This window comes from Aspergillus ibericus, assembly GCF_003184845.1.
Source record: "Aspergillus ibericus CBS 121593 unplaced genomic scaffold BO80scaffold_3, whole genome shotgun sequence".
NCBI classification, from domain to species: domain Eukaryota; kingdom Fungi; phylum Ascomycota; class Eurotiomycetes; order Eurotiales; family Aspergillaceae; genus Aspergillus; species Aspergillus ibericus.
Window position 1 is genome coordinate 855,105 of NW_020292101.1, and position 21,267 is coordinate 876,371.

The following is a 21,267-nucleotide window of genomic DNA, read 5'->3' on the forward strand; positions in this document are numbered from 1 at the left end:
GAGGAGAGCTGCACAACAGATCGAACGGCTGGAAGTTTGAGTGCCCAAGTGCGAAATTCGAGTGGGGGATGACTCAGCGTCACGTGTGGTCGAACCCTAAGCCCTGGGCTGTTGGGCCCGCTCGGTTAGCATTGGCTACGGGGGCAGCGCTGTGATTGGTCGGTGGGGACAGCCCGAGGGTCTGGAAGATGGCCCGATGGATGGCGAGGTTTAAGGTGGTTCAATGGTGGGCACTTAGTACTATGTAGTACTAAGTGCCAGTATAGATGACATGCTACCCTGGGCATGAATTAGGATTCATTCGGTTTTCTATGTACATAGGTCATAGTGCTGTTTCCTGGTATTTAGGTCAAGGAAGAAGGACCCTAAGTATGCCGGAGTCTTCGTAGCCATTAGATGTGCAGTAGATGAGTAGTATGATGTCGCATGGGAATTAATTAGTTCTGGTTATCATGGGGTAGTTGGATGCGGGTTCATAACGCATAGATCGTATCACGCCTATCTGCTCGTGCTCGGACCATAGCTGCTTCTCTTCGCCTTGCCATTGATAGTACTGGTTACCTTGAATTGCGGTGAGCCTTCCACATTCTCAAGATGACCAAGTACATAATCGTCCGGCGTACCGAACCAGAACTTGGAATCGTCGTCCTCATCGAAAGATAGCCATCTCACATCATATCGCCCGGTTTCGCTTCGTGGAACTGGGACGCGCGCAACTAGCGGCTGGCTGTATGGGGACCAGTACCGCACGGCAGCATAGGCAGTGTTCGCTGTGGTTATAAGCAATTGCATCTTCGAGTGATGCCATACCACCTGTCTGACAGCGTGCTCATGAACTAAAGCGGACAGCAGGACAGGGGTGTTTTCCAGGTCCCATATCCAAACAATATTCGGTCGCGTCTGATCGACAGTGGCCAGAAGTGTGCCGCTGGCACTAAAGGCCATGATCGACACGCCCCGAGGCGACCCGGATGGCTCGGCAGGCATGCCAAATGCAGATGAGCTGGACGCTTCAGCATATTCGAGGTCCCCATCCCCGGCGTAGCGTTCTCGCCAGACACTGGGAGAATTTTGCTCTATCTGAAAGACATGGGAGAGCGTGATCGAGCGAGAAAACTAGACCGTCAGTTCTACATCACGGAAGAATCTAAGTAGGGAACCTTACTGTCCGTGTCTTGAGGACGTCAACAGTCCCGTCAACCTTTCCAACAACCAGGAGTTCTGACACACCGCGTTGCCCGGTAACAGGGCTCCACTCTATCGCTCTAACACCAAGGTCGAGCGAACTATCGAGCCCCGGAGGGCCACTGTATGTCCTGAAGAGTTGTCCATCAGCCGTGAAAACGAGGACTCTGGTGCCCGCACTCGCAGCATCCCATACGGCTATCCATCTCCCGTCTGGACTCCATTTGAGTCCTTGAGCGTCTACCGTAGGCAGAACTGCTCGCCCTATGAGTTCGTAAGATCGAAATTCATGAATTGTTAGTAGATCAACCGCATCCGGCTTCAAAAGAACAGCGAACTGCCTTGTTTTGGGCCGGTACCCGAAGCCATTGTAGGTTGAAAACTTGGGGCTTTTGATAACCTGGCTGCGGCCAGAGTCCAGTCCGAACACGGTCATTTTCGTGTTCCAGGCATGGAAGAAGATGATCTCATTTTCATCTCCGCCAAAGTCGACATATGTAGCGCCGGACTCAATGCTTTCAATCTCTGCATGCAGTTGCAACGGTTCTAGCTGCCAGATCAGGATGCGGGCATCACTAGCACAAAGCACGCGTCGCCCTGGCAAGCTGACCCCTGCATAGGAGTGCGTGCTTGAAGGTAAAACGGGTTTTGATCGCGAGAACTTCAGAGATTTTGAGGTAATATCCTTAAGCTTGATGATCTGTATCTCTCTAAATTCGGGAGAAGCTGGGTCGAGGTGAATGGCCAGGTCTTTGCCATTCAACTGCGCAGCATAATCCCCATCTTCGGATAGACAAATTGAAGTTGAGACTGCCGGTCATCAGCATTACAGTTTGCTACCAAACAACGGGTATAAGCTCACCCCCTGCTCCGGTGGAGTCCATTGTTGATTGTCAGCTGCAGCGTGGTTCAGTAACTGTTCTCAAGACACAATGCAGAAATTATTGTCCGTACATGTACGCCAGGTACCATGCACATCCGAAGCGCTGTACTTCATCACACGCTCCGGGATTTAATGTTTCTGGGGATGTTTTGAGGTTTCCATTATTGATCTGAACCCACTTATTCGACGGCGCCAAGGCTTCATAGTGATTACCTAAGCAACCTATGAAGGCACAACTTTTGTACAGCTAGCCATGCCAGACTCACCTCAGACGGAATGAAACGAAGTTCAACGCCCAGGCTATACCTTGTGTCTATTTGCAGTCAGACTAGACCTTGTACCACGCATCCATCATGCATGTTGAGAGCAATCCTGCGTGGCGTTCGTGCTGTTCCCCAGCTGGATAAGATAAGAGGATCAACGTTGATCCCTTCCGAAATAAATTAATCGGCGGGAAAAAAGCCCCCATCCGCATGATTGCTACTCCAGAATCCACTTTTCCGCAAATCGCGCCTCTTCAATTGCTCCTTTCGAGGACAAGCAGTTCTCTCATCCGTAAACATTCGTGTCCCTCGGTCCTTTCCCCCTTGGCTGGGGCAGCTCATCCCCAAGTTCCTACGCCCCAACGTGAAAATGGCCGTCCCGGAGACACACCCCGCTTCGCAAGGAAGCGTCGCAGACCAAAATGCGCCTACGACCACACCTGCTGAACCGAGGAAGAAGCTCCTTGGAAGAGAGTTCTATGAGAGCATAGGAAGCCCAAAGTACATCGTCGCACCCATGGTGGACCGATCTGAGTTCGTAAGTCTTCATCGCGAGCGATTGCTTAGTTCCAACTAACCGTTCTCGAGGCGTGGCGCATGCTCACTAGGTCGTTCATGTCACCGGAGGACCAGAAAAAGGTCCTCGCATACTCCCCCATGTACCATGCGCGCCTGTTCCGTGAACAAGCCAATGTTCGTGTCCAGCATTTCCACCCGACTCGCGCTGCTGCCGGTAAAGGCAACGATGAATCGCCCTACCTCGATGGAAACCCTTCGATCGATCGGCCGCTATTCGTACAGTTCTGCGCAAACGAGCCGGATGATTTCCTGGAGGCTGCCCGTCATGTGGTGCCATACTGTGATGCCGTGGATTTGAACCTGGGATGTCCTCAGGGTATTGCGAGGAGGGGTCACTACGGAGCTTTTCTTCAAGAAGACTGGGATTTGATCTACCGGTTGATCAACCGACTGCATACCGAACTTCCGATCCCCGTCACTGCCAAGTTCCGCATTCAAGAGACCAAAGAGAAGACGCTCGAATATGCCAAAATGATCTTGTCCGCCGGAGCAAGCATAATCACGGTACATGGACGGAGGAGAGAACAGAAGGGCCACAACACTGGGATCGCTGATTGGAGCTATATTCGTTACCTGCGCGACAACCTCCCCCCGGAGACTGTCATCTTCGCGAATGGCAACAATCTGAACTATGACGATTTGGACCGTTGTCTGGAAGCAACAGGGGCCGACGGCGTGATGAGTGCCGAAGGAAATTTGTCCGACCCAGCGATCTTCAGCAAGCCGCCTCCAGTCGGTAGTGAAGGACGAGAATACTGGCGAGGCCGGGACGGAAAGGGTGGATACCGCATCGATGCTATGTTGCGACGCTACCTGGATATCATCTATAAGTACGTGCTCGAGCAGCCTGTTCCGGACAGGAAGCCTCTTTATCTCCCATCGGACGCCGTGGAGGAACCTGAGCAGGTACCCGAGTCTACCGAGGAAGCAGAAGATGGACCGCCCAGGAAGAGACAGAAACGCGACAAGTCGAAGAAGGCCAACTCTCCCAGTCTTGGCGTGATGCAGGGACACCTCTTCCAGCTCCTTCGTCCCATGGTCTCAGAACACACAAATGTGCGTGATGCGCTCGCAAGATCAAGACCCGGCGACATGCCCGCATTTGAAAACGTCCTCTCGCTCGTTGAGCAGGCTATCAAGAAAGGTCTCAAGGAATACGAACAGTTCCCGGAACGTTTCGAGCGGTCTCCTAATGAAGAATTGACCGGATCCAAGGCGACTATTGCCGAATATGGCAGACCCTGGTGGATCTGTCAGCCTCACATTCGACCCCTCCCCGAGGAGGCTGTCGAGCTGGGCGCTCTTACCATCAAGAAGAAGGGTAATGATAAGGAAGACAAGCCCAAGGCGGACGAGTCGTCGGATAAGGCCACTCCCGCAGAGGAATCTTCTACTCCTTCCGGGGACCCGAACAAGGCTACTACCCCGGACGCCTTGGTGAGCGGTTGATACGATTAAGCATTGGTGTTTGCGGAGTAACGGGATAGCATTATACCCAGCCGGGCATAGCTGACTACATGTCCATATTGCTAGATTTAGAATTAGACGCCAGACTCGATGGTACATAGACTACATCTACACATTTCAATATACCCGTGTGCATGTCTAGTAGTAACACAAGTCTCCCAAATCCTCATCTACAAACATTGGTATCATAAAACTCCAACCCATAACTCCAAACACATCAATTAATCCCTTCTAGAAATCCATCACAAGCTGCGGCGCCATCTTTTCCAAATCCTCAACCTAGAACAGCACACAGTCAGTCAGTAACCTGTCAACCACCAACATCATCTCCCCCCTCCCCCAAACCAAAATCAAAAAGAAAAAGAAACCGAAAAACTAACCTCCAAAAACCCATCCCCAACCACACTCCCCTTCCCCACCGCCTCCCTCCTCTCAAACGCGGCTCTCGCCAACGCCTCCCTCACAAAAACATCCACATACTTCGCAACCACAGTATTCGCATCCTTGGCGATCTTGGTCTTCTGATTCTGGAAATGATGATGCAGTAATCTGGTCAAGAGCTTCGGAGGGATCACGGGGTCGTTGGTCAGGACGTCGTCGGATTGTTGGTCTTTGTGGATGATTTCCGCGAGGATGTAATCTGGTTCGGGTTCGGGTTCTGGGGAGGCGGATGGTGATGCTGATGCTGATGCTGAAGGTGAGGGGGAGGCAGAGTGGATGGAGTTAGTATCGGTGTTGGTGTCGGTGTCGGAGTCGTGGGCGGCGGGGGCTGGGGCTTTGCCTTTGCCTTTGTCTTTTGGTTTGGGTTTGGGATTGGTTGAGGAGGCTGCTTTTGTGGCTTTTGCTGGGGCAGGGGCTCGTGGTTTGGTGGGTTTGGGTTTGTCCGTTGGTTTGGTCTTGGGCTTGGGTTTCGGTTTGGATGAGGCGGATGCTGCTGGTGGTGATGCTGGAGCGGGGGCCGGGGCTGAGGTAGAGGCAGAGGCGGAGGTCCGGCTTGGGGGCTTGAAGGGGAGCTGTCGGCGCTTTGGCGCGGTCTTTCGTTCTGCGGGCATGTTGGGGATGGGTTATGTTTTGAAGATTGGGAGTTCTGGATAGTCACTTGGAGGCGTCGCGATGGGTCGGGATCGCGGACCGTGACGCGAAGTCAGGTGATCTGCTATCTATATGAGTGTCTACATCGTCATCTTTCATCAAGGGTACTATATCCAGCGGCAAATTCTATGTGCTCATTATTGATTGATTGGAAAAGTCTGATAATATGCGCCAAGCTGCGATAGTGGGATATTCATCGAGCCTGCAGTACTCACTGTCCTCTACACATAAATATTCGAGAACCCTGTTCAGCAAAGCAACATAAAAGCGACTTTTCCTTGGAAAGACAAGAGCTTCACTCCTCGTTCGGTCTCACCACAGTGATCTCAAGCCCAGTTTTCTCCAATATGTCCCTCGAACGAGCCCACTCAACGCCGAATAGCCCAGAATTGAACCGACATGACCAAAGCTCCGAAACATCACCCTCACCTTCCCTAAGCTGATCGAGTTGTCTCTGCATATCTGCAACGGCAAGTTCGGTATTCTTCAGAACTATCTCCTCAGGGCTAACTTTCCTTCCGAACCCGCGCGATGTGAATAGGCAGATAATCCAGTGTCGTTTGCTCATCCCACCTTCATAGTCTTTCTTCTGAGGTGGAATGATGAGAGCCGTGCCTTCCGGCACTCGGACCTTTCGTGTGCCCCCTTCATTCGGGACATTGTTGTATCTGAGGCTAAAGGAACACTTTCGACAGTGGGATCGGTATATCTCGTATGCGGCAGGGTACTATCCAAAAGTTAGACAACTTAAAGGTTGATGCAAACATGGACCTGAGCAGAGTAGTCCCAAACTCACCCTTTGTCGGAAGGCTTTTGCTATTCCCTTGCCCCAGGAACCTCGACAGTTGCATGCATCTGAGTTTCGACCGGTTATTCAATTTATCATCAGCGGCTGGTGGCAGTACGTACGGATCAGTCCTGCTCCATCTGGGGCATCGAAAATGTTGCCTTGGATTTCTGCAACTCTACCATGCGTGCTGCTCGACTCCATCGGTACGATGTCACTGTGAACTGGCTTCCGGGATGTTCTATCATTCATTTTATGGATACTGGGGGATCAAGAATGAGGTGAAGAGAACAAGTGCAGGAATAAGAGCATCAAATGCAAAAGCAGAACGCGCTAAGGAACAAAGGGAAAACCAATCCAAGGAATGTAGCTACAGTGAATACCATGACCCTCGTTGGCACCTTCACACAATTCGCTCATGACTGCAGAAGTGATCCGTGAGAAAAGATATGGCACATTCGCTTAACGAGAACGTGAACGATAGCAGCAGAGACAAGGAGAGAGCAAGTTGAGATAGAAGAAATCGCCAAGAGTAAGCTTTTCATGAGAACAACGACAGTAACAGCACAGGGCTACTGCTTGTTGCCGGATTGTTGGAGTCGTTCTGAGCCTTGACGGGACAGAAAGTGACGAAAGCCCTTGGATTTTGTGCCAGACTTTGGCTTGCCCTCATCCTTCAAAGTATCGCTACATTGCGATTCTTTTCCAGTCATTGAGGATGCCTGCGTTCCGTTACCACAGGCCCATGAGGAGGTTGTTGCCACAGAAATGGGTGCGCTCTGCGAGCTACTGGATTTCAGCCTTCTACTCATGGTTCGTGAAATGTTCTTGAATAAACCAGGACCGTGATCTGTCGAAGAGCGCTCCAACCGTGCGAGTTCACCCATCATTGTTACCCCATTGGTCGCAAAATTTTCTTCAGAAATCGGTATGTATAGAATGACTCCACGGTTTGGTGCCACATGGATGATTTCTTGAAGAGCCGCCTGGATCAAAATGGTACTGCGGAGATTGGTTATTGGCGCGATGAGATACGGCAGTGCAAAGACCTTCATCAGGTACGCTGGCAGACTCGATCTTCCAAAGTGGATGCATGCGTCTTCCTGGATGGTAGTCATCATAAGAGTCTCGGATTTTTGGAAGATGCGTGCCATATGGGACGAAATGTCAGAGACGAGCGACTCCAGTTCTTTGATCTGTTTTAGAGGTTAGCCATCAGGCACAAGGCCCATCACTGGAGACAGCATAGAGAAACTATACCGACACGCACCTTGGTATTCATCTTGATCTCTACCACCACAACAGAGTCTTGACTGATCTGAGATCTTGGCGAGCTTAATGGACCCCGGGTGCTGAATGCGTCTTCGAAGTACTGGCTTTTTGTTCGAGTCGTTGGTCTCTCCTCGACACTCTTGCGCTCGACCTGAGCTGATTTGACATCCACAGGGGCACGTCCAGCCAGAGCAGGCACGGGAGTGTCATCATCGTCCTTCTCCTCGAGAAACATGGACGGCTTCACAGGAGTCCTTTCCAGCTTATTTTTCTGCTTGATGGTCGTTTCGGAGACATTTACTGTCGCGAATGCCTGGAATGTCACGGGTGACTGGAGAACAGGGACGGTTGGCGAGAGACTTCCCGATGATGTGAGCGACGGGTTATTGCGTCGTCTTCGCAGAGAGAAGTCGATTCGGTGGCGTCTCGAGGTCATTGCGGCGTAGGTGAATATGAGAGGGCCAATTTTTTACTGAGAGTAAGATGCGGTCGTATGGCTGGCTTAGGGGTGCTGAGATAGTTGCTGATGGTATTTAAAAAGCGAAAAAGGACTTTGATGAGGAGTTTCCTGCCCTTGTTGCTCTCCCGGCTTGCTCAACATGTCCGAGTATGGCAGGAGCTAATCAACCCAGTCAGGGTTGCCCTGAATACATAAAAGGCAACTACACTTTCTACTCTGAGTGACCGGTCGCAGGCCAGCTGAGGTCTCAAAGTGATCTTGAAACATACCCGACAACGCCGGATATTGGAAATCATATTCAGCTAAGAAATGCAAGATAGTCAAAAGCAGAGTTTCCACTAAGGAATATCTTGTCAATCCTCCGTCTCCGATCCCATACAATTTCACCATCCGAGCTGCGTTTGATATAGAGAATGCGATGCTGAGGAATGAATTCCTCGTCGGTCGTCTCTTTCTTCCACGAGTTAAAGCCAGCCTCCAGGCGTCCTTCAAACCGATCTTCATACCCGATAATATAGTTGGCAGGATCAAAAGCAGGGTCCCAAATGATACGATTGATGATGTCTTTAGTCCGGTATTAGCAACACGCTAGTAAGTGAGCCTCGACGAATTACCTGCTGCAGGACGAAGTCTATTCTCCACAGGCTCTGGCTTTGATATGGTCGATTTGAAGGGAGTGTAATCCGTTTCTGGGGTAGGCGTAGGGGTCCTTGATTGAGCCTCTGGCTGGGGAGTTGGGGTACGTTCTCTGTCCTGCTCTGGGACGTCGTGCAGTCCCTGTTGTGTCTCTGATGGTAGGTCTGAAGCCATGGTGCCGAGGAAGCCGTTTTGCAGTCTGGAAATGGTCTTGAGAGGTGTGTGTATGGGATACTACAGATCACACCTCCCAGAAGGTTATATATTGCTTTCAAGTGACATCCTGGAGCACTGCATTGCCTACTGATCCTGGAAGTAACCATCTAAGACACGCTCTAGGTTGTATTCATTTAGGATGACTACATGGTAAGCCCATTGTTGAGGTCCTGACCGATCCACTGCACCGGCCATACCCAAGCGACGATGTCTTTCATGTTGGCGCGGAGACTGGACAGTGAGTCAAATGGTCGAGGCTGAGCCCACTCCTGCGAGAATAAGATGACTCATATTGGTGTGAACAGAAACCTAAAGTGATAATGAGTCAGAGGAGGAGATTGGATGACGACAGGACGACCCGATACGGAAATAGAACAACAAGTGAGACGAGGCTGATCAGCCAAAAAGAAATGGGAATGCTGAGCTGAGAGAGGATTGACCGAAGAAAAACAAAAAGAAAAATTGAGCTCCGATAGGGGGAATCGAACCCCCGGCTGCCGTGTGAGAGACGGCGATGTTAGCCACTACACCATATCGGATCTTGTTGAGAAGCTGAACCCTTTTACAAAATATACGCAAATACACGGCCATCACTACAACAAATCCTCGTCGTCCATTAGACAAGTCACTACATATTGGTGAGATATTAGGCGGTATCACGGTATGAATTGATATCTTGAATCAGCCTAGAATCAAACCGGCGTTGACTGCGATGTCTGCGTCCCCAAGGTACATGGTCTTGGCTCCAACGGTTAACGGTTTCCCTCGCGTGCCGGCAACCCAACCAGCTATTTTATCCCGCATTCGCGCGCAAACGCGTCCACCTCAGAGGTACAAAACATCATCCAGCTGTCATCCCGCGAACGTGGATGATGAACACTGACAGGCTCGCTTCAAGATGAGTGACGCGACGACCTCTTTGCTCACAGAGCACTTCAGCTACACGCCCCTGGTCAGTATGGCCCCTAGCGCACTGCCACTCGAATACAACACAAGCTGACCGGGCCGCAGTCTCTCATCGATGACATTATCAACTCAATCAACAACCTGATCTACCAGGCCATCTCCAGTCTGGAGACGGGACTGCTGTCTACCCCTCCAGAACGATTGGGCTTTTCGCACGCGAACAATGGCTCGACTATTCCCGACACCGATGAAGACGGGAATGTTATTTACCCAGAAGCGCAGTTGGAGATTGAAAATGGGCTCCATCAGCTAGAAACGCTTCTCGAGGCGACTGTCGATAAGACGTTTGATAAGTTCGAGCTTTTCGTGCTGCGCAATACGTTCAAGGTGCCAGATGATCTGATGGGGTGGATTCGACTGAAGCATTATGAGGTACAGTGCTCATCAAGGTGTAATTATGCTCACCGTATCTTACTGACGTGCTTCACTCACTAGAACTTGAACCTGGCCCCTCCAGCCGACGCACCTACCCCCGACACAATCTCTGCGCAACGGAAGAAGCTACACGAAACTAAGAAATTGAATCGGGCGTTGAAACAAGAGAGCGCACGCAACGAGGCTGTTATTGCTCAGCTGCGCTCCATCATATCAAATACACAGACCGCAAAACAGGAGATTGAAGTTGCGCCCAGCGGTCAAAAGGACTTGGATCTGTCATTCCTGACTTCCAGCCTAGCCGCTCAACAGCTACGCGTTGGCGTTACTGCCGGATCGAATACCCAACATACGCCCATCACAACAAACACTACATTTATCTTGTCCCAACTGCCTGCTCTACAAGCGCTTCTTAAGGAACTCCGACCCAAGTTGGCTACTCTCCCACAGTCTGGAGATAAGTCGGAGACGGAATCGAAAGCCGATGCGAGACAAGAATACATTGAGAGCAGAGTCAGGCTGCACCTCGAGCGGGCTGGCCAGCTGGCGGTCGGTAGCGATGGTAACACCATCGTTGCGGGCCGCAAAATCGATATTACAGAAGCACAGGCCCTCGAGGCTGTCACGGGAATGCTTACGCAAGGTGATCAAAAATCAGCCTAGAGGTGTGAATCACAGGAGAAATCTTTGTCGATTTCCGTTGGAAGGTCTATTTCGCAGGTTAAGTTCATGCAGACCACGACACACTCCAGGTCTCCTGGTCGCGTCTGAATGGAACCACGTCCACCTTGTCCGACTTCAGGATATTCGGTATTTTCTCATCCTTCCTGTCAATGGTGATGAACTCCTTCTGCTCTTCGCCGATGCCATAGAATTTGCGGCCGAACTTGCTCATGAAGCCCTCGATAATCTCGGGGGTAATGTCTTCCTCCTTCAGGACGCCGTTCGCGCAAGCCTGCTCGAAAGCGTCGATGACGAGCTGAGTAGTGTGGGGCTGGGTGAACACACCAGCGGCGATCTTGTCGCCACCTCTCTTGGAGACAGCTGGGTGGGGTGCACTGTCGGAGCCGAAGAAGAACTTGGGGTTGCCGGAGGCTGCTGCCCGCAGAAGAGCATCACGATCCGCCGGGGTCTTGGCGACGGGCTTGCAGAAGCAGAACGGATCTCCAGCCCATGAGTCGATGATGATGGACAGGTGGTGGGCCGTGACTAGGACAGTGTTATTATGCGATCTTCTGCTGGCGGGAAAACTTCTCACTTGTTCCGGACACAGTAGGGCCGCACTTCTTGACAGCTTCGACGGCAGCAGCGGTTGTGCAGTGCTCAAGAATGATCCTCAGCTTGGGGAAACGCTCGTGCAGCTGCAGCAGGGTGGGAAGGAAGCGCTCCTCCGCCGTCAGGACGGTCACATCGCCGGCGGACGGGACTTCGCCGTGCAGGTTAAGGATCATATCTTGACGCTCCATCTCAGCGAAGACGGGATAGAATTGGGTGTAGTCGACAACGCCCGAGGAGGAGTTGGTAGTCACACCGGCGGGATAACTTTTGACACCAGTGACGCCGCGCTTCTTGGCTTCAATGATGGTCTCCGGAGTCACAGTCTCATGGAGATACAGAGACATGAGGTAGTTGACGTTGGGCTCAATAGCCTGCAGGCGCTGCTTGTACTCAAGCGCACGGTCAACGGTAGTGACCGGAGGGACCAAGTTCGGCTAATTGATGACATCAAGTTACCATACCATCCCAATTGCGAAGCAGGAATACAAAGAAGGTCAGAAACAAATATAATATCGAGTTGAAATTTACCATGACATAAACCGTATTCACACCACCCTGTCTAATAGTCGGAGTAACAAGCTCCATCATATCACCATCACGAAGATGCACTTGAATCAATCTCCATTAGCCCAGTTTATCCATACCAAGCACAGCCCTTCTCCCCCGTACACTGAAAGAAAAGACATCAAAACGCACCATGAAAGTCCGCCGAAGCGGGGAGCTTCACGCCCTGCAACTTGGAAAGAGGCATTCTGGATCCCGAACAATAATTCTGAAACCTAGTGCAACGGGATAAAACTGATTGGGGGTTGAAAACGCGAGGAAACAGCATGAACTAACTGATTCCAATCAATGATGTATTCCAGCAATTGGAGGAAGATTCCCATGGGCCTGCCTCTTTTTCCCCGCCAATTTTTTGTCGCGTGGGGGAGGAGTCCCATTCATGACCGCCTAGATTGTGATTGGTTGCATGGGGGCGGTCGGCATGTGATGTCACGGGTTCGGGTGGGTTGTGGTCAGTGTCCACCTCCCGATGTCCTGGAGCCGTTCTCCTGTGTGTTGGGTGCTTTCTGGGATTGGCTCATTGCTTAGCTGATTCGAGACATGTCGACACTGATCGTGATGCTCTTTTGATAGATCATGGGGATGAGTGTCGAGATAGATGATGAACTAACTCTACAGCTTGTACACTGATGACGTCTTAGCAGCTCTGAAGACTGAGATCTGTTGGATTGGATTGCTCACGTCATGTGACTTGTTGTATACAAAACAGCCTCTGAGGAAGATACGACTATTGAGTCTGATGTTGAACGACTAATGTCTAGGAAACGGGAAGGCTAGGGCTTACTTTATAACGTCACTGGTCTTCAATATACGTGGACTGATCAACTTACCTTTTAGTGCAGTGCTCGATGGATCAACAATTACTGACACGATACTATCCATGGACAGAACTTCACGATCGTGATAATCAGAAAACAAGTCAATTTTAAACGAGTGCTATCACCAACATTGGAGCTCCAAGCGCGATATATGACTACTATTCAATTCCTCCATGGTACTGCCTGTCCATCCTCTTCACTCGTCCCCCCGATGAGCTCTACCAGGCAACCTCTGGAATTTAAGCCGGGCCACCAGTGGGCTGGCTACCGCTAGGCTGACCACCGCTAGGCTGGGAGCCGCCAGACTGACCGCCGCCGGGAGTGGACGAGCTGTCATCAACTGCAACGCCGCCGCTGGAAGTATAGATGAAGCTGTAGTTGGGGTCATAGGTGGCAGAGACATTGACAGCAACCGTCACCCATCCGAATAGACCGTCATCCAAGTCATCACCGAGATAGACATAGTTCAGAACAGGGTCCGAATCGGAATTTTCAGTCTCGTCGGAGAAGACACGGTCCTCTGCGTTGGTGGTGAGGGTGACGGTGTTGGTGTTGTACGGGTAAGTGGCCTCCACGTCGTCAATGAGGTCTTGGTCCCAGAAGAGCTGACCAATGTGTGCGACAGTGCCACCAGTAATGGTATTGTTGTCAAGTACCGTCACATCCAGATGGGCGACCAGGTGATGGTGGGTTGTGCGGCCGGAATAGTGCCCCGGGAAGAGGGTCTCGAAGGTGACCACACCATCAGAGTCGGTCTTCTGCACACCACGCAGGAAGGTGGCGTTCAGGTTGGAAGTGTCATCGGTGTTTCCGTTGCCATTGGCGACGAGGCCGGAGTAGACACCGGTGGCATTGCAGTTCCAGATGTCCCAGTACAGATCGGAGATTGGCTCGCATGTCTCGACATCGACGAATTGGCCCTCGATCACGACGGGCACACCCGACTGATCTTCGCGGAGGCTCGAGCGAATGTACTCGCCGGGGACATAGTAGGGGCCAGTCTCACCCTCTGGGTTGAGGATGCAGGTGCTGGTATTGCCGAATATCTCACTGACGGAAGAGTCGGGAGTGATATCGGATCCAGTCACAAGGTGGGACTTGTTGAGGACCGACTCAGTATCGCGCGCGGAAAGACGCCTCCGGTGAAGGTCAACCAAGGCTCGCCGGCGAGCTTCAGCACGAGCGTTGAGACCACTACGCTCGAACTTATCGGCACACTTTTCCAAGCCGCGACGCATGTTGGCCTTGAACTCCAGGAGGTCAGAGTTGGCGCGCTTCTCCTGGTGGCCAGGATGAGCGGTGGCAAGAACCGCGCATCCGACAATGGCCAAATTGGCAACGCTTTGGAGATGCATCTTCGATGAAATTAAAAACGGAGTCCAAGAGATCTGGACGAACAATGATATCCGCAGGAGGAAGAGAGCAAAGAAATCTTGAGAGAGCTGCTGTTTGTCTACTCAGATGTCTTCTCTGATGGCGTCGGATGAAGGGCTCTTTATATGCCGCTTCCTCCATCATGAGCGCCGTCGCAAGGCATGTGTTGCCGCTGGTTTACACAGTCTATACCCATCTTGATGCGGACGAGTCTCCCATCGCACGGAATATCATCCCTTGTCGAAGCAATACCAACTTCCAAGGTACTAGCGACTGTCGTCAGCAGTGGATGGGATAACGACGAGACTCTACTGATCCCTGTTGGTTTCCCTGGCATTGCTAGTGTAATGCAAGCGAAAATGTGCTCAAGAGATGCATCTACTCGTCGAGATGGAAGATGACGAATCCCTCCGTCGGGCCAAGACCAGCCGCCGCGGGGACGCTGCGATGAAGCTCGCCCGCCAAGACTAGCTAGGAAGACCCCAAACAGCCCAACCTGCCAGACGCCGCGTGTCATTACTATCCATGAACGAGTGATTGGCTTGTTGTCTGAGTGCCCGCGAAGATCTGCGGCCCACGGATTAGACTTCATCCGCCATCAAGCAGCACAATAGCCCGGTGGGTGTGGCTTGTGGTCTAGGCGCAGTTTGCCTACGTACGGAGCAAGACCCGTCGCCTTGGCAAAAGAAGGGTCATCGACAGCCCTAGTCGCCGGTGGTGAGTCGCGCTGAATAGCGGCGGGCTCTGGGATCCCATGACCTCCGGCACATGACACCGCTGACGACTCAGAAGTCTGAATGTTTCAATTATATGATGGCATATGGCAGTCCAGAACATCCATCCACTGAGAGCTTGAAAGAACATATGGTGTTGATCTCTACTGATCAGGACTTGCTCTCAGGTGGACAGCAAAGCATGTGCTGGATGAAAGTGCCCGAGGAGGATGGCAGTGCTGATCGCCCGCTGGCCAAGACCTGTGCAATTAAGCTCCGTCTTGGACATTCGTGGCCATGATCTAAGGTGGGCTGGATACAGAGACTAAAACCCAGTCACGATTATGGTCCTGGCCCCGTGGTAATGCTCTTCGCACAGCTTGAGTGGTGATCGGCTCCGAGTAAGGGGACGGGCCATGGTGGCTTTCCACCTAACTCATATTTCATTTATTTAGATACACTTTCCACCTATGAGCCTTTCCGCTGTACCTAGGGCACGCCGATCTGTGGCGACGGAGGAACCTGGCCCTTGAAGCTGCCATATCCAAACGGATCCTCGGTGCTGCCGAGCAGGGTGATGGGGTCTTTCATGTCAACATGACCACAGTTTGGGTGGCTGACCGAATACCCCAGCAAAGACTGCACTTCAGGGTCGTATGTTCTGACAACATCCAGGTCAACTGCTAGCATCTGGTTCTCATCAGAGCGAAGGGAGCCCCGAGTCATGTGGCAGGAATAAATTATTCTCCGCTCTGGAGGGTTGGTCTTATTCTCGCCAGCGCCGTGCCAGATACTCCCGATGATGAAAACAGCATCACCCTTGTTCATCTCACAAGTGGAGCAGAGGGAACGGTCGGCAGGTCCCCGAATAGCCGCCTCTGGCCACTTGTGGGAACCGACAATGACCTGGGTTGCTCCGTTTTCAAAGTTGGTGTCCTGTGTGATTAGCAATTGCTATGTAGCATCTTGGAAGCATACTCACTACGCCGGCAACGAGAAGACCCAGTAGAGAGCTTTCTCCACTACCCTCGAGATGATCAAAATGTTGTGCCATGTCATCACGGTGGAGCTGTTGGGCTGTTGAGGGAGACCCGCGGTTGAAGGCTTCTGACACGGCTAGAACGGGGTTTGACACGCAAGTGTACCTCTTTCCATCCCGATAGACATTACTATCCGCTGTCAACATGAAGTGTAAAAGGTAAAAGAGGTAGTGTCGTCACCCGGGACACTCACGATTCCTCTCTCAGAAGCGCTTTGGCCGTCTCCCGAAACGTAGGGTGGTTGATTGCTTTATGAGCAAAGGTACGTGACTTGCCCGCGAAACCACTATACCCAGAGTGTCAGTTATGCAAAAAGTGTCTGCTTATTATCGAACTCACCTGAGCGGGGGGTCAGCAGCATCAAACAGCTTGCCCACGTAAGTACCCAGTTTGCTCCAGTAGGGCTTGGCCTCGGCATGAATCTGGTCGATCACCTCGGGGCTCAGAAAATTCTTGATGATGATGCCACCATCCCGCTGAATAACCTTAACAATTTCCTCAATCGGCGCTGAGGCGTCCAACTCGACAACCTCGGGGTTGTTCGCCTGGTGTGGTGGATTGGGCATGTTGATGGCTGTAAACACTGTCGAGTGTCGTGTCAAGTGTGGTTGCGTGTTCAGTGATTGTCTCGTCGATACTGCCCGAGAACAAACCAAACTCATATATACTGAGCTCTTGAGAGAGTCTTGGGTTGAGTTGTCGCCACCCTGATTCCAGGAGCGTTGAATTGTATGGCGATTCGCGTAGCCAATCGCTTCCTAAACGGGTAACAGTACGCTATCGGGCCATCTCGATAAGGATCTGATCGATAACGGCAAGCCATACTCTTTATCGGTTATCGATACGCAGCGACTAGAATGAAGACAACAGCCTCGGTTGTCTATCCCTAAATGATGGCAATTGAGGGGCATTGCAGACTCTTCAGAATGTTATGAAAGCGTATGAGACTAATTGATCCAATTTGGTCTTTGGATACCCCACGCTCGACGCAATTATGCTATAAGCATCGTTGAACCCGTCGAATTATTCACTATCACTACAACTCAGCTCCTATCCTCAAAGAAAAGATCCCCAATTTCAACATCGATTCCATCAGACCTGCCATTTGATTATCCCTTCCACCCAACCCTCTCAAAATGCCTGCCACCGTGAAGCGATTCTCTGCCGTCGCCGATCCCCATGAGATCCATCAATACCTCAAAGCCGACGGCGTCGTGGTCATCGAAGGAGCCGCGACACAGCAGACCATCGACTCGGTGATTGAGGAGGTTGGCACAGTCTCAGAGGGCCAAACCTTCGCCCTTGCTGGCAAGAGCACGACCTTTGCCACAAGCCTCCTGATGAACCCTCTGTATATCGACCTCACGAAGCGAATCCTCACCGATACCTGCATCATTTACTATGAACAAGAAAGAACAGTATCGACCTCTGAGCCTCAAGTCTCCCAGACCTCCATCCTCACCGCGCAGCCTGGGTCCGCCGCCTGGGGTCTTCGTCGACAGGACGAGTGCCACCACATCACCCACCCTGCCAAGCGCGAAGCAGATTTTGGGATCGCCTACGCGGGAACGGACATCACAGCCGAGACCGGAGCCATCAGGGTGGTGATTGGCTCTAATCACTGGACGGATCTGCGTGATCCGACTAAAAAGGAGGAATATCTCGTTGAGCTTCGTAAAGGTGACGCTATGCTCTGGTAGGTCTACCTCTTTCGTTTCTCTAAACCACGGCGTACTAAATAATTACTACAGGCTAGGTTCCACCTACTTCGGCCAGACCGTCAACACTAGCACCACCCAGACGAGTATTCTCCTCACCGCGATTGCCACGGCTGGCTTCCGTCGTCAGGAAGAGAACCAATACCTTGCGGTTCCGTGGGAAGTGGTCGAGAAATACCCAACCGAGGTTCAGCGGTTCCTTGGGTACTCTGTGAGCCGTCCGTATGGAGGATCTGTCGAACATATGGAGCCGTTGGACTTCTTGAAGGTGAAAGGCGATTGGTCCAAGTACATTCCTGTTGATCTCATCTAGCCACCTAGTTCCTGAAAGTGTGACCGTGAACAAGTCTTCCTGTTAAATTGAGATTGAATAACGGAAAAAAGGCACAATAGCATTCCATACATATAACAGATCTAACCCCACAAAGGAGGGAACAATAAATAGATATACTAGATTTCAATTATCTATACCAGAGCACGGCTATGGATATTGGTACACCAAAACAACTCATGAATCAACAACCCTTAAGCCGTAGAAATTCTTCTTCTTCTTCTTCTAATCTATAAATGTGTTCAACCAAGACCCCTTGAGTTGAATCCAACTATTTGCAGGACCTCCATGATTCCTTCCCTACCATTCCCTCAATCGGTGTTGAATGCTAAGAGAATCAATAATCGACCAACCACGGAGTACTCCTGATCATCCACCACCCACCATTTCTTACAAGAATAATCCTGTTAATGTTTTCTCACTTTTTTCTCCGAGTTTCTATCGCAGGAGGGATGAAGGGTAAGATAACCCATAACGTGATCCAAAATGTAATAATCCCTTTTGCCTTTTTCTTTCTGGGTGAGGAAGATGTAGATGAAAAGGGGGATTTATAGGAGTAAGGTCGCAAGTATTGAGGTTTGGTAAAGCTGGAGCGGTATAGAGGTGTCATTGTGTTCAGAATGGATTCAGTGGAGTTGTGGATAGAGTGGGCGTGGGGGCACTGAGGTGAAGGAATTGAAGGGATGAGAGGGAAATGGATGGAGGGTATGATGGTATAGGTTTTCCTCGAGAGGATATAAGAGGATAGAGAAGTGACTACTTGAGGGGATTGATCGGGTGGATTTTCCCTTTTGGGTGGCGATAGCCTATGTATTCGATCATACGGGGACTGATATCGGGGTAGTCCCCAGATCTTTTAAAGGGAGAGGTTTGTCAACATTGGTGTAAGAGCATTCTTCTTTCATTAACTCATGAGAACCCACTTCACAGGAGAATGTTCAATTCCATGCCCAAATTAGTGATAATATCCCTCCATCTTGCTTTTCCTGTCTGATCACCGTCTAAGTACTCCCACACTCTCTTCAACGTCAGAGTGACCGATAACGGGCCCTGGAATGCCAACGATGTATGCATTCTTGTCAAGCCACTCTCAAAACACGCTCGAGCTTCCTCTGTCTGGCAATGAACTGCTATCATGAATACGGGAAACAGGCATGCCTGAAACCAGGTCAAGTTTCGAAAAGGCTCAAGGGATGCCTCGACGCATGACTGGATGTAGCTGTGGCTAGAGGCCAGACCGTATATCTCACTGTACGCATAGCAGAGCATCCCTTGTCGCCAGATCTCATTGAAATGCTGAATGGATTCCATATATTCTGGCTCGACTGCTGATATGTCTGGTTGCCAGTTTCGGATTTTGTTGATGAGTTCCGTGACGTGGGGCATTAGTTCGAGAAGCTCGTCCATGCTATTGGGGGTTGCTTTGAGACGGTCGACTGTAATGGAGTACTCGGTGGCTTCCCGCAAGAATAAATGCATACGGTAATCCGGAAGATTGTCCCACCAATGTGATTGATGACTTGCCATTTGAATGTCTTCGACAACGCGATCGAGAGCCGATGATGCTTTGCAGGATGACATTCATCAGCATGATGAACCTCTAAGTGAAGATGATGGTCGGCTTACCTCCATCAATGCATTTGAGTTCTTCAAATGTAGCAGCAGGGAGGAAGCCTTTAACGAGCGTTCTCCCCATTGTCACAGCCCAGTTATATTGCAATAACACGCAACGCAGTCCGGCATGTACCTGACTGTTGGACCGGAGGAGGGCTCGCTCAAGCAGCCGACGGCAGCCGATAAGTTTAGAGCTCCATGTATCCAACCCAGTACCGATGACCTGTCCATTAGTTGGTCACGCAAGACAATAAAGGTGCCTGATTATCTTACATCAAAAATGACGGAAAGAAGGACCGTCGCACCAAGAGCCCAAGACTCATCTTCTCGCGTTAGCGCATCGCGAAAAGAGTCTCTCATAGCCATCCGGTAGGGCTTGAGGGCGAAGTTGGGTAACTGTCCAAGTTTCGAGAGGTGCAAGGCCGATGCAAAGAGGATCGCCTTGTGCAGCGGCGTGGACTCGGTTGCCAAAGCTCCATAAACCACTCTATATGGGTTTTGATCATGTTTGACCGGGTAGAGTCGTAATGCCAATATATCCATGTCTGAGACTCATTGTTAGTATGTCAACTAACCATTTTGAATTCTATAAGATGACATTACAATGGCTATAGAGGCGCTGGTCGAAAGGATCGCTCGGCGGTGCCCGCGGTGCCGGCTCATTAATGAACATGGCCATCGGTGGACTGAGTCCTTGATCTTCTTCGACAAGCTGATTGCCTTCACCGGGCCACGTCTGATTCATGTCCGGGGTAATCGCGGGGGTGCTGTAGTTCCCGGGCGATCCTGATTCCGATGTCTGAGAAGGCGATATGGGTTGAAGAAGTCCGTCGTTTGCAAGGTTGGTTAGTTCCACATCAAACTCGTTGCGTTGAGGCTGCTGGTTGCGATCGGCAGGATTGCCATCAGCCGGGGCATTCCTTCTGATCTTAGACACCATTTGGCCTTTGCGACCGCTGTACGCTGTGAAGTCGCCAAGTGCGATGCCATAACCTCCACATTCCACCCCGCGCAAGCGACAGTTCCAGCAGGCGGGTTTCCGTTCATCACATTTCTGGTGCCGTCGGCGACAAGTCCAGCAGCCTGAACTGCAGTGAGACACGGTAGCAGCAGAATACTTAGAGACCAGACAAACCGCTTCTCGATCGCTTGCCAAAGTTGTGGGTACGATTATTAGTGGACATCTTGAGATGGTAAATTGATGGTTGATGGTTACTGTGTAGAAGAGCGAAGAGCCCTGCAGGAAGAGGAACCGATCAACCCCGCGTGGGGAAGACCCTCACGGATGAACCAACGACAATTGGTGCCCATCCTGTCTCAGTGGCAACCCAGATGACTGGAGTCGATGTCAACATCATCGTCGAATTAGCTAATTTGAACGAGCTGCATACATCAAACACACGTGTCATACTGTCTCTCAACCTCAATATTATTCAACCCTTGTGTTATCATCGGTGGGGGCAGATAACCGGCAGGGTCTGAACGATAAGACACTCACTCCACTCACAGTGGATGGAATTCCCTGCCGGGGTTCTTCTTGGCTAATTGCTGCGATATCGTCTGCACCACTAAGAGGTACATACAATGAGCATGTCAACAACTCGTGTCACGTATGAAAATATTGAACGATCCCATG

At 51.0% G+C, this 21,267-nt stretch overlaps 10 protein-coding genes and 1 non-coding gene across 11 annotated transcripts; 3 read left to right on the top strand and 8 right to left on the bottom strand.

Annotated features, from left to right (window-relative positions):
* Positions 1 to 327: 327 nt before the first annotated feature.
* Positions 328 to 2,201, bottom strand: BO80DRAFT_398047 (WD40 repeat domain-containing protein). Its single transcript, XM_025717410.1, has 3 exons — positions 2,048 to 2,201; positions 1,166 to 1,995; positions 328 to 1,116 (listed from the first exon to the last, which is right to left on the bottom strand). The coding sequence occupies exons 1-3, from the start codon at positions 2,067 to 2,069 to the stop codon at positions 499 to 501; spliced, it is 1,470 nt and encodes a 489-aa protein (XP_025579792.1). The 5' UTR covers positions 2,070 to 2,201; the 3' UTR covers positions 328 to 498.
* Positions 2,202 to 2,561: 360 nt separating this feature from the next.
* On the top strand, positions 2,562 to 4,491 carry BO80DRAFT_373019 (tRNA-dihydrouridine synthase family protein). The gene is made up of 2 exons (XM_025716543.1): positions 2,562 to 2,869; positions 2,920 to 4,491. Exons 1-2 carry the CDS (start codon positions 2,702 to 2,704, stop codon positions 4,357 to 4,359), a joined length of 1,608 nt encoding a protein of 535 aa, XP_025579793.1. The 5' UTR covers positions 2,562 to 2,701; the 3' UTR covers positions 4,360 to 4,491.
* Positions 4,454 to 5,452, bottom strand: BO80DRAFT_461323 (CENP-X/MHF2 family protein). The gene is made up of 2 exons (XM_025722442.1): positions 4,758 to 5,452; positions 4,454 to 4,656 (listed from the first exon to the last, which is right to left on the bottom strand). Exons 1-2 carry the CDS (start codon positions 5,427 to 5,429, stop codon positions 4,609 to 4,611), a joined length of 720 nt encoding a protein of 239 aa, XP_025579794.1. The 5' UTR covers positions 5,430 to 5,452; the 3' UTR covers positions 4,454 to 4,608.
* A 312-nt stretch (positions 5,453 to 5,764) lies between these two features.
* Positions 5,765 to 8,881, bottom strand: BO80DRAFT_490510 (MIF domain protein; the record flags this gene model as incomplete). Its single annotated transcript, XM_025723640.1, has 7 exons — positions 8,603 to 8,881; positions 8,495 to 8,552; positions 7,527 to 7,953; positions 6,914 to 7,383; positions 6,379 to 6,497; positions 6,266 to 6,324; positions 5,765 to 6,196 (listed from the first exon to the last, which is right to left on the bottom strand). The coding sequence occupies exons 1-7, from the start codon at positions 8,796 to 8,798 to the stop codon at positions 5,765 to 5,767; spliced, it is 1,761 nt and encodes a 586-aa protein (XP_025579795.1). The 5' UTR covers positions 8,799 to 8,881.
* Positions 8,882 to 9,307: 426 nt separating this feature from the next.
* Positions 9,308 to 9,379, bottom strand: BO80DRAFT_t35. The gene has a single exon. It is a non-coding gene; the product is annotated as a tRNA-Glu (tRNA).
* A 359-nt stretch (positions 9,380 to 9,738) lies between these two features.
* BO80DRAFT_441053 (MIND complex subunit MTW1) lies at positions 9,739 to 10,844 on the top strand (the record flags this gene model as incomplete). Its single annotated transcript, XM_025721164.1, has 3 exons — positions 9,739 to 9,792; positions 9,852 to 10,178; positions 10,242 to 10,844. The coding sequence occupies 3 exons, from the start codon at positions 9,739 to 9,741 to the stop codon at positions 10,842 to 10,844; spliced, it is 984 nt and encodes a 327-aa protein (XP_025579796.1).
* Positions 10,617 to 12,363, bottom strand: BO80DRAFT_421505 (dihydroorotase). Its single transcript, XM_025718619.1, has 4 exons — positions 12,156 to 12,363; positions 11,988 to 12,067; positions 11,440 to 11,893; positions 10,617 to 11,390 (listed from the first exon to the last, which is right to left on the bottom strand). The coding sequence occupies exons 1-4, from the start codon at positions 12,208 to 12,210 to the stop codon at positions 10,909 to 10,911; spliced, it is 1,071 nt and encodes a 356-aa protein (XP_025579797.1). The 5' UTR covers positions 12,211 to 12,363; the 3' UTR covers positions 10,617 to 10,908.
* A 717-nt stretch (positions 12,364 to 13,080) lies between these two features.
* On the bottom strand, positions 13,081 to 14,196 carry BO80DRAFT_345716 (intradiol ring-cleavage dioxygenase; the record flags this gene model as incomplete). Its single annotated transcript, XM_025715337.1, has 1 exon — positions 13,081 to 14,196. The coding sequence occupies one exon, from the start codon at positions 14,194 to 14,196 to the stop codon at positions 13,081 to 13,083; it is 1,116 nt and encodes a 371-aa protein (XP_025579798.1).
* A 1,221-nt stretch (positions 14,197 to 15,417) lies between these two features.
* Positions 15,418 to 16,534, bottom strand: BO80DRAFT_441056 (phytanoyl-CoA dioxygenase family protein; the record flags this gene model as incomplete). Its single annotated transcript, XM_025721165.1, has 4 exons — positions 15,418 to 15,864; positions 15,911 to 16,097; positions 16,162 to 16,254; positions 16,308 to 16,534. The coding sequence occupies 4 exons, from the start codon at positions 16,532 to 16,534 to the stop codon at positions 15,418 to 15,420; spliced, it is 954 nt and encodes a 317-aa protein (XP_025579799.1).
* A 570-nt stretch (positions 16,535 to 17,104) lies between these two features.
* Positions 17,105 to 17,999, top strand: BO80DRAFT_441057 (uncharacterized protein; the record flags this gene model as incomplete). The annotated part of the gene is made up of 2 exons (XM_025721166.1): positions 17,105 to 17,648; positions 17,725 to 17,999. The coding sequence occupies 2 exons, from the start codon at positions 17,105 to 17,107 to the stop codon at positions 17,997 to 17,999; spliced, it is 819 nt and encodes a 272-aa protein (XP_025579800.1).
* Positions 18,000 to 18,928: 929 nt separating this feature from the next.
* Positions 18,929 to 20,839, bottom strand: BO80DRAFT_461328 (Zn(II)2Cys6 transcription factor). Its single transcript, XM_025722443.1, has 5 exons — positions 20,767 to 20,839; positions 20,235 to 20,714; positions 19,905 to 20,176; positions 19,644 to 19,854; positions 18,929 to 19,582 (listed from the first exon to the last, which is right to left on the bottom strand). Exons 1-5 carry the CDS (start codon positions 20,813 to 20,815, stop codon positions 18,942 to 18,944), a joined length of 1,653 nt encoding a protein of 550 aa, XP_025579801.1. The 5' UTR covers positions 20,816 to 20,839; the 3' UTR covers positions 18,929 to 18,941.
* Between the last annotated feature and the right edge of the window lie 428 nt (positions 20,840 to 21,267).